At 38.2% G+C, this 18,886-nt stretch overlaps 1 protein-coding gene across 4 annotated transcripts in view; it reads right to left on the bottom strand.

The window, feature by feature from the left end:
- The window catches only part of Dock4 (dedicator of cytokinesis 4), a 457,617-nt gene that overhangs the window by 45,621 nt on the left and 393,110 nt on the right, over positions 1-18,886 (bottom strand). For 3 of the 4 annotated variants that reach the window (XM_058576081.1, XM_058576082.1, XM_058576080.1), the window contains exons 31-35: positions 9,526-9,674; positions 7,601-7,686; positions 2,883-2,909; positions 2,643-2,738; positions 1,598-1,658 (exon numbers count right to left, since the gene is read on the bottom strand). In XM_058576081.1, the coding sequence (XP_058432064.1) occupies positions 1,598-1,658; positions 2,643-2,738; positions 2,883-2,909; positions 7,601-7,686; positions 9,526-9,674 (419 nt within the window). The remainder of the gene's footprint in view (positions 1-1,597; positions 1,659-2,642; positions 2,739-2,882; positions 2,910-7,600; positions 7,687-9,525; positions 9,675-18,886) is intronic. The other variant, XM_046435366.2, reaches the window with a different exon arrangement.

Consider the following 18,886-nt stretch of genomic DNA (forward strand, 5'->3'; position numbering starts at 1 on the left):
AAGATTCCTTTGGGAAAGGTGAAGGCTTTGTTTAGAGGTTTCTGAGGAGACTTTGTGCCTGAAGTTGCCCTATAGTTAGGGTTAGGGAAACAGACTGAAGTTTACTGAGCTCTTGGCTGTTCTCCCTGAACACTGACATACAAGCAGGACATGAGAAAAACAGGCTGAGGTTTTCAACCTGATGAAAGACTGACAAAAGCTGGCAGGAAAGTAGGGAGATATGATGGTGGACTTAACAGGAATAACTGTTCATAGTTGGAAATGACAGCAAGGACTGACACCGTGATTCTGGGCTGAGGATCTAGAGGTCACTGTTGGGTCTGATGACAAAAATTATGGGAGAAAGGTGCATAATACATGGATCAGATGTAGCCTGATAGAGGATGCTCAGGTCTCGCTATTTTTAGGAGCTGATATTGGAGGTGGAGATGTAGCAATTAAATTTAAAAGGAGAAGGAAGAGGTGGATGTGGTAAAAGAGGACAAAGCCATCAACTCAGAGATGAAGAACAGTGTAGCAAAATATTAGGGAAGTACAGAAAGACAGTCACAAGAAAGTGAAGCTTCTGAGCTTTGAAGAGGGACTGTGAGAGAAACAAAATTTAAAAGACTGAAACCAATGAACTAATATAAGACCGAATCAAAGAGGGGATAAAAGAAAACTTGAAGGCAAACAGAGTGTTTTTAAGGGGTCCAGAGGATCAGAGGAAGAGTGAGAATGGCTGTATAAGTACTTAGAAGAGATGTTTCATCTATTTTGCAAAATGTAAGAAAAACAATCTATGAAATTCACAAATTTGGAAGTGGAAGCAGTCATTCTTCTTATATTTCACATCGGATTGAAGGAAATTATCAAAATAATTAATTTACCCTGTATTAAAATATGAAAAATAAACATCTAAATGTGTGGTCATTTTGTGCTCCGTGATGAGAATCATTTGGTGGGTAACACTTTATGTCAATTTTGGTTTGCTCAGGACAATTGGTTTAGACAGTTATCCTTACATCATATTTAATTACACTCTCAAAAATGTCCTGCCTGGGTGATACACTATATGGTCCTATGGTTAGGATGCAAATCTTAACAATAGTGCTATCATAAATTGAATTTGCAAAGATGCTAGTGGTTGAAAATCAGTGTGTAGAAAAGAAAATTGTCACTAGTTCACAAAAGAAGAGATCAGTAATGTTTATTAAAATGTAGAATGCTTAAAACTCTGGAGAAAGGAAAAAGGACACAGAAGCAATAGGACCTCAATCTGGGGATACTGTGCCTTTTCCCAGGAGGGCAGGATGAGACTGGAGGAGGGCGAACAATGCAATAAGGGCTGTGTTCTCTGAGATCTCATGAGGTCTGCACTAGGGCTGAGGGCATGCACCTGGCACATCCTGCAATGTTCAGAGCTGAAGATTTTCTGAGCTTTCATGCAATCTGCAACTTGCCATGAAGCTGAGAAACATTTCTAAACTCTTCTCAGAAACATCCAAGGGGGAAAAAAATTACACTGCAGATTAAGAACAAACAAAAAAACCCCAGTATTTTCATAAAGAAAACAAATGTTAGGATAAAAGGAGGAAAAGGAGAATAGGTTACTAACCAGAAGGCTAACTGTACAGCCGATCTTTTTGCCATCTACCTCTCCCATTTTCATGCAGTCCCTAAAAACAAAAAGCAACAGTCAGAATTTCCTTCTTAGGAGGACATACGTGAAACCTTTATCATCTTACTACTTGCTATTTTTCTATAAATCTAAAATTATGCAAACAACAACAACAAAAATCCTAACTTACTTCTTAGGGGCAAAAAATGGTTTGTTACCTTATTCCCCACCCTCAGACCCCCACCAAAATGTACTGTCAGAAACCAGAGGCAATTGTGTGAGCTCAGAGAAAGGCTCTGGGGACTAAGGGTCTCTGGTGAAGCTGGGAAGCCAGAGACTCCTGAGTAACAGTTTCTGCTGAGAGTTCACTTCAGCATCAAGGTCATGCTCCCTCTCCATGGAAAGGGGCTCAGGAAACAAGTGTGAAGTTACTTTGAACACCTTCTAAAGTGGGAGGAGAAGCAGCTGACAAGTCTGGCCACGGGCAAGAGAGTGAGGGTTTTGTTCTTATTTGAAAACAAGATCACTGTGCATGTAAATGAGATGAACTCCTTTGCAAGTCTAGATAATACAAAAATCAAGGAATTAAAGCTAAAGGTAACAGTGGAGTTTTACCCTTGCCAGCCCCACCACTTTAAAAAGAGATAGCCTTGTGGTACATAATACCACCTTCCCTCTAAAAAGGAAAGAGTCTACTCTCTTCACCCTAAAGCAAAGGAACCACAGAGGACTTTCTAGTGGTTGAGCTGAAATTTTCTACTGGTTGAGACAAAAAAAATTACTTTTTATTATTGTTATTATTATTTTGAGAACTGTCAGGGATGACTTTGAGAACCCTCTCAACTCTCCAAGACTTTGAAAGATCAAAAACCAAAAACAAACCCAAAAGTGCCCAGATTAAAAACTCTGAACTACCTGGTTACGAGTCCAAGGTGTGATTATCAGTTCCTTGAGTGATGAACTCAAGTGGAACCCTGACTGTATTCTGGCTATTTGCTATTCTGGCATGCAGCATTTCTAGAGAACATGGGATGTGGCTTACCTGTAATCTAGCAACCTCTCCATTAGACGAGTTACAGTGGCAATTAATGAAACGCCACTTTCCCTCCATGTTTCCCGCTCTATTTTCTTTAGTAGACTGGAAAAGAAAGAACCCGGGGCATTTTCAACATTTATTTTTATCAGTCACCATGACAACCATTTTACTTTCATCAGTACCTTAAATGCCTTAGCAACCACTGCAACATTTCACAAGTAGCACAATTTGCAAACAATGTCTTACCTAGGATAGGGACCAAATAGTGGAATTCTAATCCAGGAAGCATTGACAAAGCAAATTGATTTTCAGATTATCCAAGTTATAAAATATGAACACATGCACATAATCAGATTTTCAGAATATACAAAAGCACCTCACATCTCAAAGACATTTTTTTCCTAGCTTCTCTCTTATACTAAAAGAGGCTTGTGCCTCACCACAGCAAATAACACTGCAAGAGGTGAAAACAGGAGTACCTCCAAGTTTACTTTTAAGTAAGAGCTTGCTTTATTCACATAAAAATGTTTTCCTACCTCTCAGTAGAATGCATCCTCATCCAAGCAATTCTACCGCAACGCAACTGCTACAGGAAAATCCTTGTACAGGCGGGATGACGTTTTGCGTTTTTTCCTTTCACTTAACATTTGCCCACTCAATACATATTGTACTATCTGTGCACTCACTCAACAGTTTCATTCATTTTGTCATTAATCACAGAGGATTTTCTAAGTGGTTGTTACAGCAGATTGATGACAAGTACTGAACCATGTCTCTCCTCCTACATCTCCCCTCGTCCTAAACACCTTGGAGCACAGGCACTATGTAAACACAAAATAATAACAATCATAATAATGAGGATCTGTTTTACTTTCACTCCACCTCTTGGCAAATTAACATTGTGCTTTGCAAGGGCTTAGTGACTGAACTTACCCCCAAAGACAAAAAAAGCAAAAAACAAAAAATCAAAACCCATGAGCACAGCAATATGAGGATACCTCCCCTAGCCCTCAGAATTTAATGATCATAATTTCTTGTCTAAAATCTTGTTTCCTTTCCCTTTCATCATGGTTTTAGGAATAAGACTGAAAGAAAACATTTCTTTCAATACAATACTTTCAGTACAATCTAAGTATATCATGTATGCACTTAGTGGAAAAATAAACACTAAGGAAAAAAGCTATCTCATCAAGGCTTTCTTTGCAGCTATGTTCTCCTCAGTTTTCCTCTTTTTCTTGCTATTTCTGTCTTAGGGCCCAGTTTTCTGTCTTGTTTCCTCATCTGTTACCTCTATAATCCCAATAATTTGGCTTCCCAATTTTTCAAAATATTTTTTTTAGTTGTTGTTGGACACATGCTTTTATTTTATTTATTTTTATGTGGTGCTGAGGATTGAACCCAGGGCCTCGCATGTGCTAGGTGAGCGCTCTACCGCTGAGCCCCAACCCCAGCCCCTGCCTTCCTAATTTATTCTAAACTATTTTATAGATTAAAGGTGGGTGGGATAGAGATTGCATATGGAAGAGATGAATCTCACTCTGACAAATCTTCCAGGGGGAAGGTCCCTTAATTTGTTTAAATGCATTTTCTTTTAAAAACCTCTGAACAGCACCTGTTTCAAACTTAAATGGCAAACTGGTGTTGAACCAAGTCCTGAAATGAAAACCTGCCTACCAAAGCAACAAAGGATGATGTAGAAATTTCTCCAAGTGACAGCCTACACCTCATATACTTCAGAGGCTAAAAAACAAAGAACTCAAGTTAAGTAATAATTCTAAAAATACATGGAGACTGCTTTCATGAGTTTTATTAATTTGCACAGCCTACTGAGACAGTAAGGAGTCAGAGCCACATAATCCTCTTATAAGAAGAGGCAAAGTTGTACACAGTCTGTTTTCTTGACTGACTCAAGACCAAAATGTTAGGACTGGGTCTGGAACCCAATTCACCTGTGTTTTCACCCAGGCTTGTTCCTTTTGTTGGGAAGCTTGCCAGTTCCCAGTATACCTGATAGGAACTGATAAGGAGAAGCCATCGGCAGCAAGAGAAGAATCTTTCTAGATAACTTATGCCAGACTGGGTGTCTTCATTTGGTCTATAATCATGCTCATGTGCTCATACTGAGTACATAGGGACCCCATCTGATCACAGAGAGAGGCAATTCTCATTGTTAATTGATAAGGCTGCTTATAAGCAATGGCACTCTATAACATTGGGGATCTGGATAAAACACTGGTGTTGTCATATGACACTGCTCACCAGGCTCTGGGGGTAAAGAGGTGGTGGAATCTGATTCTCAACCTGCCTCCCTCTGTATCATAATAGGTTCGTGCTGAGACCAGCACTCTGAATTATATTCTAGTGTCTGTGCATACTCTTCTTAAACGACCCAAAGAGAAGAGTTAAAGATCTAAGGTATGATGTTACACAGTTTATCTTCTGTCTCCAAACAGCAATTAAATATGTGATCATAAAATAAAGATCTTTGAAATAATTTGAAGTCTTATTGAATTAGAGCAGAAGAAAGAACTGAGATGGGTGTTACTTGTTTGGGGAAGCCCTTTAATTTTCCCCAAGTAAATTAGGCCTACTGTGTGCTCTGATAGCACAGTCACTGCTGCATTCCAGCCCTACACAAATAAAGCCCAATAAGTGAATCAGGTGGATCCAGAGAAAGCAGAATTTGGTTCTGATATTCTCTTTTAGATATTTAACATCGCAGTGTATGCTTCACAATTTCAGTGCTAACAAAAATTATAAACCCCACTAACTTCAAAAAGTTGTAGTATGAGTACATGGAGATAATGTTGAGAGGCCAGGAAAGATGAAATGAGTTCTAAGGTACCATGCAAATTTAAAGTTCCACTCTGCGGGGACTACTTTGGCAGGTATTACAATTTAGGAAATAATGAGCTACTTTCCGCCTTTTCAGATTCCGAACAAATTTTAAGATATTTTGGATATAAATTACAGAGAACTGAGAATCTGTACCATAATGGCGTGTGTTCCTAATTCATAATGTGTGCAGTGACTCACTGTGATTACGCTAACTCACTGTGATTTCTATCACCAAAACCACATTTTATTGTTTCTTGAAATATAATTGAGATTTTCACTTTCTTATCTGAGTCCAGGCAGTAATGATATTTAATTATCACTTCAGATTTGATTTATTCTCAATATGCTGATCACAAAAGCATGAAAGAAAAATATTTATAGCAGCCTTTCTAGTAATATCCTAAAAATCAACAAAAGAATAAAAATCTCCATTGAATGAATCAGGATTCTTAAAATAGTCCTAATTACAGAGGTTTAATATTTTAATTATTGGTTTGCTTCTAATGTCAAAGTACATCTTCTATTTCAAAGTCATATTTATACACAAGCAATCCAAACTACATACTATCAGGTCTTTATTAAAGTAGATAAGAGGCAATATAGAACTATGCATGTATTTATTAATCTTGTGAGCTTATTATAAATAATTAATCACAAATCTCAAGAGATTAGTTTTACTGAGTGCTTTTTCATTTTAGTTCTTTGTTCAAACGAAAGACTAGTAACTGAAATGAGAGCAGTTTTCAAAAGCAATTTATTATATTGGATGAGGTTTTAATCAGAATTCTTACTAAACTCCAGCTGTCATGAAAGACAGACGCTTTGTACACAAGAATGAACAAGGGCTTGGTGAATAATTATTAAAAGTTCTGGTTTAATTACAGTATCAGAAGAAAATGGTGTTCAGGGCTCAGTACAAAGAATGCATTTTATCACCCACCACCACCACATGAAATCTCTATACCCTTTCTTGGCTTTTTCGTTCAATATAATTTTCCTGAAAGCTTCAAGAGTGATTTTGAATCAGGAAAGCTGAAATCTACCCAGTCTATCAGTCACTTATAATATTTTTCAAACCTATATATTAGTATTTCCACCGTTGTAACGTAATAATCCTAAAGTGAATTACAGAATCTTATATTTGGTCATCAATACCAAAATACTATTCTTGAATTTTAGCTGACAGTTGGCTTAAGGACAATTAAAAGTATATTTCATAACTGAAAATCTAATGCTGAACTATTTTGACACTTCTCTGAAAGGACTGAAAAATTTTTGCAAGATCAATGAGCTAATTCTTTCTTCAAAAAAGAAACATCTTGTAAGTATACCAGGTTCGAAAATGACTAAGATCCACAGAAAGCCCTATAGAGAACAGATACCAAAAGAGAAAACCCAAAGCCCTGAACCATTCTCACGTGTCCTCTTTAGCCAGTTCAACACAGTGGTTGAACACTCAGTACAAGCAATTCATTCCTGTGACTGTGACCAGGTAATACTGGTAGGGACAACCATAAAGTCTCTTTATAGCACTCCATTATTTCTCTATCCTCCATACAAATCCCAAACACATAATTTATTAAAAATGATTTGCTTCCGTAATATTGTGATAAGAAACACCAAGGAAGCACTAAATAATCATGAGTGAACAATCAGTATAAATGGATTAAACCAGGTTCTAAAGAAAAAATGCAAAATAGGTTAATTTTTCCAACAGCTAATCAGCCAAGGATATCAGGCTTTGGAAATCACTGAACAGACGTGTTACAATCATACCCCTTTGTCCCTCTCCCACTCATAGCCCTACTTAAAATCATTATCTTGAAGCAATGTTTTTTCTTCTTCTTTTTTTAATTATTAGGCATGAAAAGAGTGAGATTTGTTATGTAACACATACGACCTGTCCTAATCAGAGATTAAAATAAGGAGACATGTCTAATCATCAACATAATAAGATCCATTTTCCAGAGTTAGGCAATTATCCTTTATTTCACACTTCACAAAGACAAAGCAGTCCTATGAGACCCAAGCTGTCTTTGCAACTCTCAGCTACGCCAGTGTGGAGCAGCTCAGTACTGACACCAAATCCCCCAAATAGAATCGACTTGAGATAAAACATTACTCACATACTGTTGAAGAGCTCCCGGTATGTTTCATCACCTTTGCCTTCTGACATCAGGCTATCCAGTTTGTCAATTAGCTTTGCTTCCACCTGAAACATACTCAAATATTAATCTTCTTTCTTCCTGTTCACAAGCATTTCTAGGCAAATTAAAGCATACTTATTTATCCCAGGGAAAAAGCCATACTGTATTTTGTGAAAGTGACATTATCAGCCATGGTTAATAGCAGACATCCCTTTGGAATTCTATGGGCCTAATTTGGATCGAGTTAACTTCAAACTCCCTGCTGGATGGCTGTGCCTACTGCCAAAGACATCTATCTATCTGTGATTCAAACACGAGTGCTTGCAGCCCAATTTAAATGTTTGAATTCTTTTTTAGGGACTGTAAAACTGGCAGTCCTATTTCTTTTCTCTTTACATCACTATATATAAGGACATCAGCAAACTAACATGCCCACATACATGGATTTAAATCTTTGATGTGTTTTATATCTATTTTCTTTCCTAAAACAGTTGAGGTTGCACTAAATCTTTACTGAAGTTGAGAACTTGTCCTATCCATGTACAGATGGTAGACCCATGGAAATATTCTAAGTCAGCAATAAGCAGCAGGGGAGAGAAAGGACTATAGTCAAAACATTTATATTTTCAAGGATGTAAATTCTTTGGAACTTGAATATCAGGAAGAAAAAAAAATATCCTTTGATCTATCTGAGGCAGGAGAAGAGACAGAAAATGAAAAACCTCTCTATGGCCAGAGAGGGATTGCGAGGGCTATTTGACTTGGTAAGTGTGCTGAGCCCAATTATTTCTTTAAACCAAATTTCAAGAAATAAATACAAGGGGGAAGGCAAGTGGTCCCCACTGCCCCACCCCCATCACCAAGCATGACTTTTTCTTCTGTGTGTGATACTGGGATTGAACCCAGGTTCATTCTACCACTGAGCTACATTCCCAGCCTTAAAAAAAAAAAAAAAAAAAAGATAGGCTCTTGCTAAATTGCCAAGACTGGCCTTAAACTTGTGATCCTCCTTCCTCAACCCTCCTGAATAGTTGGGATTACAGGTGTGCATCATCATACCTGGCAAACACAACTTTTCAAAATCCTTTCATTTTCCTAACTTTATTAAAAATAAATGTATATAACAATACACATGAAATACCCAAGCTTTTGCTAATTGAATAACTTTTTGCAATTGCCTTTTGCAATCAGACAGCTCATACAGTTGACAACGACATCTACGATTTGAGGAAGATTTCATTTAGAAAAGCATGAACAAGGGTCACATCCTATGAGCAAACAGGGTAGTGCATTGACTGTGTAAGTCCAGCTTAAGGGACTTGGCATTGCAAAAGCAGCCGATCCCTTATAAGATCTGGTGTTCAAATCAGAATGTCTGTCTTCCCCAAGCTAGAGAACACTATTAGAACCTATGTCAATGAGAAATGATAGGTTCATCCACTTGGGATTTCCTTTGCAAGAATTCTCCCTGCTTTTTTTCTTTAAATTAATTCTCAATGCTTCAAGCTAAGAGCAATAAAACATACTGTGAATCCAATGCTCAAAGCTAAGCCATTCACCAAATACAATGTGCAGACCACTGAGCTCAATGACTTTAAGAATCATTAACTCTTTGATTCCTCTATTCTGTGTCCAACTGGGAGCAGATAAAGTCTCTGTAAGTTCTTAAATATAAAACTGGGAAATCAAAGACTTTTTAACTGAAAGGGCTTCCCTGGAGGCTCAGAGGAAAACAAGACCAAAGAGAAGTGTCCAGGCCATGTGGTATGGGAGAGGATAGACTAGCCAAATGAAGGTGTGCTGGCCCCAGCCTTCATTTCCCAGCTCAGGGTTGAATCTGGAATCAGAGATGCTAGAGGGGAAGTGAAATTGTTTCAACTGTTTTAAGGAACACTTCTGCCTACCTGCTTAAAGTTGCCACTCCGCCTCTGCTCCCAGTCCATCATATCATGAAAAATAGGAATCATGACATTCCGGAGATCTGGCTGGGGTATCAAGGTCACTTCTAGGAAGGGGCCAATCAGGGCAGGGATGAAGTGCAGTTTATGTTCTCCTAAATTGAATACAATATATAAGTTTTAGCATATTCAGCCTTAATAATGTATCAGAAAATTAATATTATAAAATATAGTTTGAAACTATCACTATAAGAATTTTCAATTATATATTATAGTTATCTCCAAGAAAAAAACAATCATAAGATACAATTAAAATTATACAAATCATGAGGAATTGACTACATGTTATTATACATTCATACATTAAAATTTTGATGCAGTTATTAAAAATGAGCCTGAAGAAGGATAACCCAGGTGAAGTTTTTCAATATAATTAAGACAAGAAACAAGATACAATGTGGTAGGTATGGGAACATCTTTCACTTAGAAAAATATAAGTCTAGAAAATTATACCCTCCTATGGTTAACAATAGTCATTATCTCTGGGTGGTGGGACTCTAAGTGGTTTTAATATACAAAAAAGGTAATTCTTAGTATTATAAAATTTCCTTTTTTTTTACATAATAAATACACAGCCTCAATAAAAATCTAAATGGTAGCGCCCCCGCCAGTATAACTATTTTCTGAAAAGAATAAAATGTAACAATAATTAACTCAAAATTGTGTGTTATCAAGTCTTAAAATGGGTGGTACTGATAAATCAGAGGAAAAGAAGGCAGGAGATGGCACGGACACAGATGATTTCATGAAGCAAGTGGGTGTGAAATCCATGACTCTAATCTTCTATGTTAAAAGTCACAGAGAAGTTTCTAGTTTTATAATCCAAACACTGCATACCATGATAAATACACTCTTTCTCAAGAACTAACTTTGAGCAGCATAGTCAAAAGCATACAATACTGAGTATCCTGTTAGAATCCTTAGAACAATTTAGGAGATTAAGCCTAAGATGGGTGGCTTCAAGAAAGAAGGTAATTTCTTCTTTAGGGGAAAATCAGGAAACCTTTTCTGATTAATTTTCCCTATGGCATACATTCTTTCTCTCTCTCTCTTTTTTATGGTGTGTGGGGGGGCTGTGCCAGGAATTGAACTCAGGGGTGCTCAACCACTGGGCCACATCTCCAGCCCTATTTTGTATTTTATTTAGAGATAGAGTCTCACTGAGTTGCTTAGCACCTCAATGTTGCTGAGGCTGGCTTTGAACTCTTGATCCTCTTGCCTCAGCCTCCTGAGAGACTGGATTACAGGTGTGTGCCACTGGCACCTGGTTACCCATTTTTTCTTATATCCTCAGACTATAGGTACTCTATCATGAAGAAACTTTCCTTCAGGGACATCATTGCATGAAAGAAACACCACTGCATGTAGGTGAATATTTTAGAAGACAGGAGGAACCATGTTATAACATCACACATGCTACTGACATGAGAGATGAGATTTAGAGAAAGTTCTCTATTTATCTGTGACCCAAAGAGGTCATGGAATCCCCGTCCCTCCCTACATCTTAACTAACCTGGACAATGCATTATAGCAGTCAAAGCAAAGATCTGAATTTTTACTGATTTAAATTATTATAAACAAAAGGGGAGAGAGATAGTTGTAATGGGTTCCTCTTTCCTGTGCATTGTTTTATAAGTGAAACATTGTTGGTTTAATAATTTGCAAAGAGTTTGAAAAGAGCTTGGAAAACTTGGGGAATGTCAAGATCTTAAAAATGTACTTTCCTTAACATTATGTGTGTGTTACTTTCTTCCATTTCATTGATCCATTCTATCATTAATCTGTTTCATTCAGTGGCTCAAGAAATAGGAATGTCTAAGTGTAATTTGAGTACACTATTACATGCAGATATGTGAAACACAAAGAAATTTTGGGCTGTCATAGAGATAGAAATCTAATATCAAGAAAGGGGTGTAGGGCTGAGGTTGTGGCTCAGTGGTAGAGCCCTTGTCTAGCATGTGTGAGGCACTGGGTTTTAACCATATGGGGTTGGAAAAAAAAAAGAAAAGAAACTAGAACTCATGTTCCAAGATGGTGGATTAGAGGCATCTAACACTTGCCTGCTTCTCAAAACAACGGGGTGTAGCCTTGTTGAGCAAGCTGACGATGGGGGAGTGCTGGAATGCAACAGTAGAGAAAGAGAGAGAGAGACTTGGATAGCAGCAGAGTGGGAGAAACAGAGCACTCCAGCACTGATCAGATGGCAGCATGTCAGGGCAGGGGGAGTACCCCTTGGCAGGGATAGAGGTAAAAGAGGGAGAGCTCTAGTCAGCTCCACTGGTGCAGGATCCAGCACCCTACTGACATGTTATCTAAGCAGACAAGAGCTATGGACTCTGCATTGGGAACAGGCCCTGGAGAACTGTCTGTACTTCCCAGAATATTTTCATAGTGTTGTCTTGAGAAGGGTCCTATTTTCTAAGTTTATACTGCTATGGGAGTCAAAGGCCCCTTTGACTATCTCCTGGATGCTGAGGTAATACCACTGCACTGACTTAGCAGGCAGCCACCTCAAGTGTCAGTTTGGCCCAGGGGAGAGATGGACACAAACCATCTGAGAATTCTACATGGTAGGAAAATGGTCTCTGATGCAGAGGGGAATGGAAGGTACTTCCTTTTAAATTGGTAGTTTGGGAATCCAATTATCACAGCCCAGGGGAGTGAATCATTTGTCATTTCACGTGGGGGTCAAGAATGGAAGCACCTGAATCATGGGTGGTGGGCGGATTGCCCCATGGCCTCCCCTCCTAGCAGAGCTCCTTTGTGACCCCCTTGCCTCTCTCTGCCCTCTGGGCCATCAAGGATCTGCAGTAGAGCTGGCGTTATTCTCGCTCCAGAGAGTATCTTTGGGGGCGTCCACACTAGGCTAGCTTGTTGGTCAGCTGCAGTGCCAGTGTTAGTCCAGCCCTTGAAGTATATAGTTCAAATGGAATCTCTTGTCAGGTGAGTTATACATCCTATCTAGCCCATCGACCTGATGTAGCACTGGCATTTTCTGTGCCCTTGAAATGAGCAGTCCAAAAATCTCCAGTAAGAATCTATACCTGGGAGGTCTGCTTTCAGCACTAACTCCTTACAGCCAGCAGAGGGGCTGAGAGGAATTCCAACTAGCTTCAGCTACAAACCACTCCTGCTACTCATCAGGCAAAAATCAAAACAAAAAGACGAGGTGGGTGACTAACACACAGTTTCTGCTTTCTCTGAGGGGTGCACAGCCTAAGAAGACTCAGAGAGGCTTCTCCCCTCTTTTTATTTTTTCTCCCCCCCAACGCCTTTACCTGTTTTCCTTGTCTCCTCTTTTTAACATTTACTTTTTTAAAAAAATATTTATTATCTTTTAACTACTTATTTATCTATTGTAGTGCTGAGGATTGAACCCAGGGCCTCACAGTAGACAAGTGCTCTACCACTGAGTTATACCCTCAGCCTTGATATTTTTAAATTTTTATTTCATTCCATATTACTTTTCCCTTATCAGTACATAGTAAATGTTGGGGTTGTTGTTAATTTAATTTTATTTTTTTGTTTGGCCTGTTTCCCCCCCTACCCTTCCCTGTGCTAGGGATTGAGACCAGGACTTTAAGCATGTTGGATAGGTGCTCTGCTGCTAAACAATATTTCTAAGGCTAGCTGACTGAAACTGTACCTAGCTCCAGCCATGATCTAGTCCTGCTCAAACCCTGGGGCAAAAATTCCCTAGTCAGTAATCCCTCCCAACTGGGCAGGGTAAGGGGGAATCTGACTGCACTCACTCCCACACGACAAAAGAAAGAAAAAAATAAAACTTGTGGCTATGACAACTATACAGTGCTCAGCACTGGTTGCTTCCAATTCTATTAGATTGCACATTGATAACAAGATTGAAGGTGCCACAAAGTGGGAGGTATAACCCTCATCCCTGCATCTCACCATGAAATACCAGGATAAAAGTGTCAGGTCCTTTACCATGATGAGAATACCTTGTACCAGGAGTCTTTTCAAGCAACAGAACCAATATCAACAGTACCTGAGGAAACCCCTATCATCTAATAGGGGTTTCCACTCCTATTATAGGAGTAACTCTAATAGATGCACCCCACTTTCTCTATTGTCTATGTCACACCTACCTGAACTATTGAGGGGAACCCCTACTCTTGTGAGACTTCTAGAGAAAGAAGTTCCTTCAGCCTCTGACACAGCAGGCATTATGTCAAAAACCACTAATCACAGCCGTAGAAACCACAGGGAGATTATATTATGAAGTCCAATTGAAATTAAACTCAATATTGAACAACAAACTGATACCCCAAGACATAGTGTCAGGAGAAGACAGCTTATTAAGAAAGCTTCACCTAAAAAGAGAAGAAATATGCATCTCAACAGATGTACAGCTCTCAACATAAAAGCATATGAAATGTGAAAAAACAAGGCAAATGAACTCTACTTCCTAGAGTTCATAACTTCATAGTAACTTGTTACAGAGATATCAAAGTAGATGAAATTACAAAGAATTCAAAAGAAAAATTTTTTAAATGCTGAATGAAATAAGGAAAACAATGCAATATATAAGTGAACAATTGAAAGAGAACCAAAGAGAAATCTTGGAAATAAAAAGCTCACAAGTTAGATAAAAACCTCAGTTGAAAGCCTGAGCATCAGACTAGATAGAGCAGAGAGAAAAAAATGACACGAGAGCTTGAAGGCTACTCTGCCTAAATATTATATTCAGACAACAATTAAAAAAGAATGAAAGGAATAAAAAAAGAAAGAAGAGAGGGAAAATCTAAGATCTCTGGGATACCATTAAAAGATCAAGTATTTACATAAATGGCATATAAGAAGGAGAAGAGATAAATTATTCAGTGAAATAATAGAAGAAAATTTCCCAAGTCTTGGAAAAGACATGAACATGTAGGTTCAGGAGACATTTAGAACCCTAAACAGACATGGCCTAAAAAAACCTCTCCATGCCAGATTATAGTTAAATTGCCAAAATTACAGGACAAAGAAAGAATATTAGAAGTTGCAAGAGAGAGGCACCAAATCATATTTAAAGGTAAACCCATTAGAATAAGCAGATTTGTCAGCAGAAAGTCTAAAGGATAGAAGGGCATGGAATTATGTATTTCAAGCCCTGGAAGAAAATAAATGCCAACCAAAATTACTATAGCTAGCAAGGTTATCCTTCAGAATTGAGGAAGAAATAAAGACCTCTGAAGAAAAGCACAAACTTAGGCAGTTCATGACCATCAGACCCACATTACAGAAGACACTTAATGGAATCCTACATTCAAAGTGTATTCAGAAGAGAAAGAAAAATACAACCATGAAAGCACAGGAAAAAATAAATCTCACTACAAGAGTAGGCAAACAAGTAGAAAGGAATCAAACATTATCAAAATAGTAAAGTATAAGATGAATAATAGGAAGAAATAGACATAAAATATTCAAAACAATAAGAAGAAAATCAACACAAAGAAAGGAACACAATAATACCCCTGAATGTAAATGGTCTCCATTCACCAAAAGAAAGATGCAGACTGGTTGAATGGATTAAAAAAGAAGAGTCAACAATATCTTGCCTATAAGAAATTCACCTCATCTGAAAGTGAAAGGATGGAAAATTATATTTCAAGCAAATGAAATCTGAAAGCAAGCAGGAGTAACTACACTTACATCTGAAAAAACTGACTTTCAAAATCAGAAGAGACAAAGAAGGTTACCACAAACATTGATCAAGGAAACAATCAAGAAGATAAAATAATTATAAACACATATGGACCAAATGTCAGAGCAACTGAACACTACTGCACATATTAGCCATATTACAATATGATTATAATAGTTGACTTCAGTACCCTGCTATTACCAATAGCTACAACATCCAGACCTCCCCCACACAAAATCATCTAGTAAACATCAGAATTAAATTACACTTAGACCAAATGGACTTCATCTACAGAATATTCTATCCAGCAGCTGCAGAATAAACATTTTTTCATTAACATATGGAATTTTTTTACCAAAATTGATGATATATCAGCCTGCAGAGCAAGTCCCAACAACAGCAACAAAAACAAAAACAAAAAACCTCTGAAATAATTTCTTCGTATTATTAGATCACAATGGAATGAAACTAAAAATCAGCAAGAGACACAACTGAAATTAAAAAAAAAATACTTAGAGATTGAATGACACCCTTTTTAATGAATGGTGGGTTCTTTCAAGACAAGAGTAGATTTTTTTTGAAGAAACTGGAGAAATTTAAAAATTCCTACAATCAAATCAAAATGCAAATACAGCAAAGAGACCCTGAATAGGCAAGTCAATCCTGAGCAAAATTAATGAGGCTTGAAGGCCTCATGATTTCTCATTTCAAAATGTACTATTGAACAATATTAATGAAAACAGCATGGTATTTGGTATAAAAAGACATGAGGACCAATAGGACATAATACAGGATACAGAAACAAACTTGACACAGGTGCCAAAAACATACATTGGAGAATAAAAAACAGCCTCTTCCACAAACAGTGCTGGGAAAACCAGATATTCACACATTAAAGATTGAAACTAGACCCATATTTCTTGCCCTGTACAAAAGTAAACTTAAAATGGATCAAAGACCTTAATGTAAAATCTGAAATTTTGTAACTGCTAGAAGAAAACACAAGAGAAACACTCTGAGATATTGGCACAGGCAACAATTTCCCAATCAGGTCTCCAATAGCTGAGGAAACAAAAGTCAACAATTGAAAAACATGATTATATCAAATCAAAAAGCTTTTGCATAACAAAGAAAATAATCAACAGAGTGAAGAGAGAACCTACAGAGTGGGAGAAAATCTGTTATCTATTCATGTGACAGAGGATTAATATCCAGAATATATGAAGAACAACAACAACAACAACAACAACAAAAAAAAAACCAAAACAAAAAAACATAAAAAGAGCAAGTAATCCAATAAAAAATAGTCAAATGATCTGAACTGACACTTGGCAAAAAGATATGAAAGTGGCCAATAAATATATGCAAAAATGCTCAATATCTTTAGTCAACAGAGAAATGCAGATCAAAACTACATTGAGCTTTCATCTCACCCAAGTCAGATCAGCTATTATCAAAAACGAAAAACAAAAACATGCTGTGAGGATGTGGAGAAAAAGGAATCCTTACATACTTTGGTGGGGATGTAAATTAGTGTAACCACTATAGAAAATATGGAAGTACCTCCAAAAACAACAAAAAACAAAACTAAACTAAAAATAGCAAAAGATGGAACTACCATATGTATAGATATATTTAAAGGAAATGAAGTTAACATGCAGAAAAGATATCTGTATACTCATGTTTATTGTGGCAGTATTCATAATAGTCAAGATGCAACCAGCTTAGGTGTCTGCCAACAGGTGAACAGATAAAGAAAAGGTCCTTCCCTTCCTTTCCCTCCCTCCCTCCCTCCCTCCTTCCCTTGCCTTCCTTTCCCTTCCCTTCCCTTCCCTTTCCCTCCCTCCCTCCCTCCCTTCCTTCCTTCCTCCCTCCCTCCCTTCCTTCCTTCCTATATTCAGCCATAAAAAAGAATGAAATCATGACATTTGCAGGAAAATGGATAGAACTAGAGAACATTATCTTAAGTGAAAGAAGCCACTCATAGAAAGATAACCATTGCGTATCTTCCCTTAAATGTGAAAACTTAAAAAAGAAAAAACAAAAGAAGGGATGGTGTGAAAGTAAAATAGGGACTATTAGGCCTATTAGGAAAGGGCCTGGAGGGAGGGAGTAGAAGGGAGAGCGGACATGATCAAGGCATGGTATATGCATATATGGAAATATCCCAGGGAAACCTATTAAGTTGTATAATTAATATGTGTTAATAATTTTTTAAAAATAATAAAAAAGAGAGACAGAGAGAGAGACAAAGGATAGAAGAGGAGGGGAAAAGATGGCACAATTCATCCTATCTGGGAAAACTGAAGAAAGCTGCTTAGAGGAAGTTGAGCACACAAGGGCCAGGACAAGAGGAGTTGCCAACAAGAGAGATGGGGTAGAGGCAGGCAGGGGAACATGGAAAGTGGTGATGTGGACTACAAAAGGATTAGAGGTGGTGACTTATTTCTAATAGCAGCTGACACTGGAAAGCACTTATATGTGGCAGGCAGGGCTCGGGCTGCTTTGCATGTACAATTTCATTTATTCCCCATAACAACTCCAGGCAGTAGGAACTACCACCTCCCACTTAGAGAGAAGGAAACTCTAAAACCTGGGAAGTTAAACAACTTGCCCAAAGTTCCTCAGCTAGTGATCAGGGTGGCCAGCATTTGAACCTAAGCAGGCTGGCTCTAGTTTGAATTAGTAATCACTATCTTGTGGATTCAACACAGGCCTTTAGTTTTGGCAGAAGAGTAATGTGAAGGAAAGTATGACCATGCATTAAAGAGTAAAAAGAAACCGAAAAGGTGAGCTGGTAGGAATTGCCTGTTTTTCCTCATAAAGTTGTCTGAGGGCAAAGGCAAGAAAGGAACTAAGCCAGAATCTGGGTGGGAGGGAAGAGGGAGTCAGACATGCCATCTGGCCAGCATCCTGTCCTTTGGGGGAAATGGTTCATCTGTCATTCTATGGGCTGGGAATGCGGGGTAGGGAGTACACACTCTGCCATCCTGGTCTCAGAAAGGCATATAACCTGGGTCTTGTCCAAAGTCACAGGTTAATTCCTGGACCTAGGGATTTGTTCATGAAGCACACATCACCCAGTAGGGCAAATTTGTGGCCCTGAAAGACTTCTCTATGGGGCTTTTAGGAAATAGAACAATTGTTTTAAAGCCAACAAAAGCCACTTTCCCACTGAATGGAGACAGCCTACTTGAGAATTAACACAGCACATGGAACAAGGACAGCTAGGAAATGGTGAGGCCCAGTGTTCTCTCTAGAAAACTATCACGCCTGAAGCCAGATCTACCTGTAGGCTTTCCAGCTATACTGTACCATGTATTTCTTCAACACAAGTTTAACTGGGGGCATTTTGGGCTTTGTCTTTGTCAAATGCAATCAGAAGAGCTCTGATACACTAGAGGCCAAGACCTCATGATCTGTACTACCAATCCTTTTGTCAAAACCGTTCTGAGGAGCATCTTGTCCACTCATGGAGACCAATATGGCAACGGGAAAAGATGGGAGGCTCTGTGCCTTTCTGAGTTTGAATTCCCTCTGGGTTTCTATTTCCCTAGAAAGGGTGCCCTTGACAGAGGCCACAGGTCTGAATTACCTCTTATCTTGCAGATACCTAGAGGGCTTTGTATCAGCTTCCTAATGATAATTCTTGATGCTGTC

Source organism: Marmota monax, unplaced genomic scaffold (assembly GCF_021218885.2).
Source record: "Marmota monax isolate L192 unplaced genomic scaffold, Marmota_monax_Labrador192_F-V1.1 WCK01_AAM20220418_F8-fsc00139, whole genome shotgun sequence".
NCBI classification, from domain to species: Eukaryota; Metazoa; Chordata; class Mammalia; order Rodentia; family Sciuridae; genus Marmota; species Marmota monax.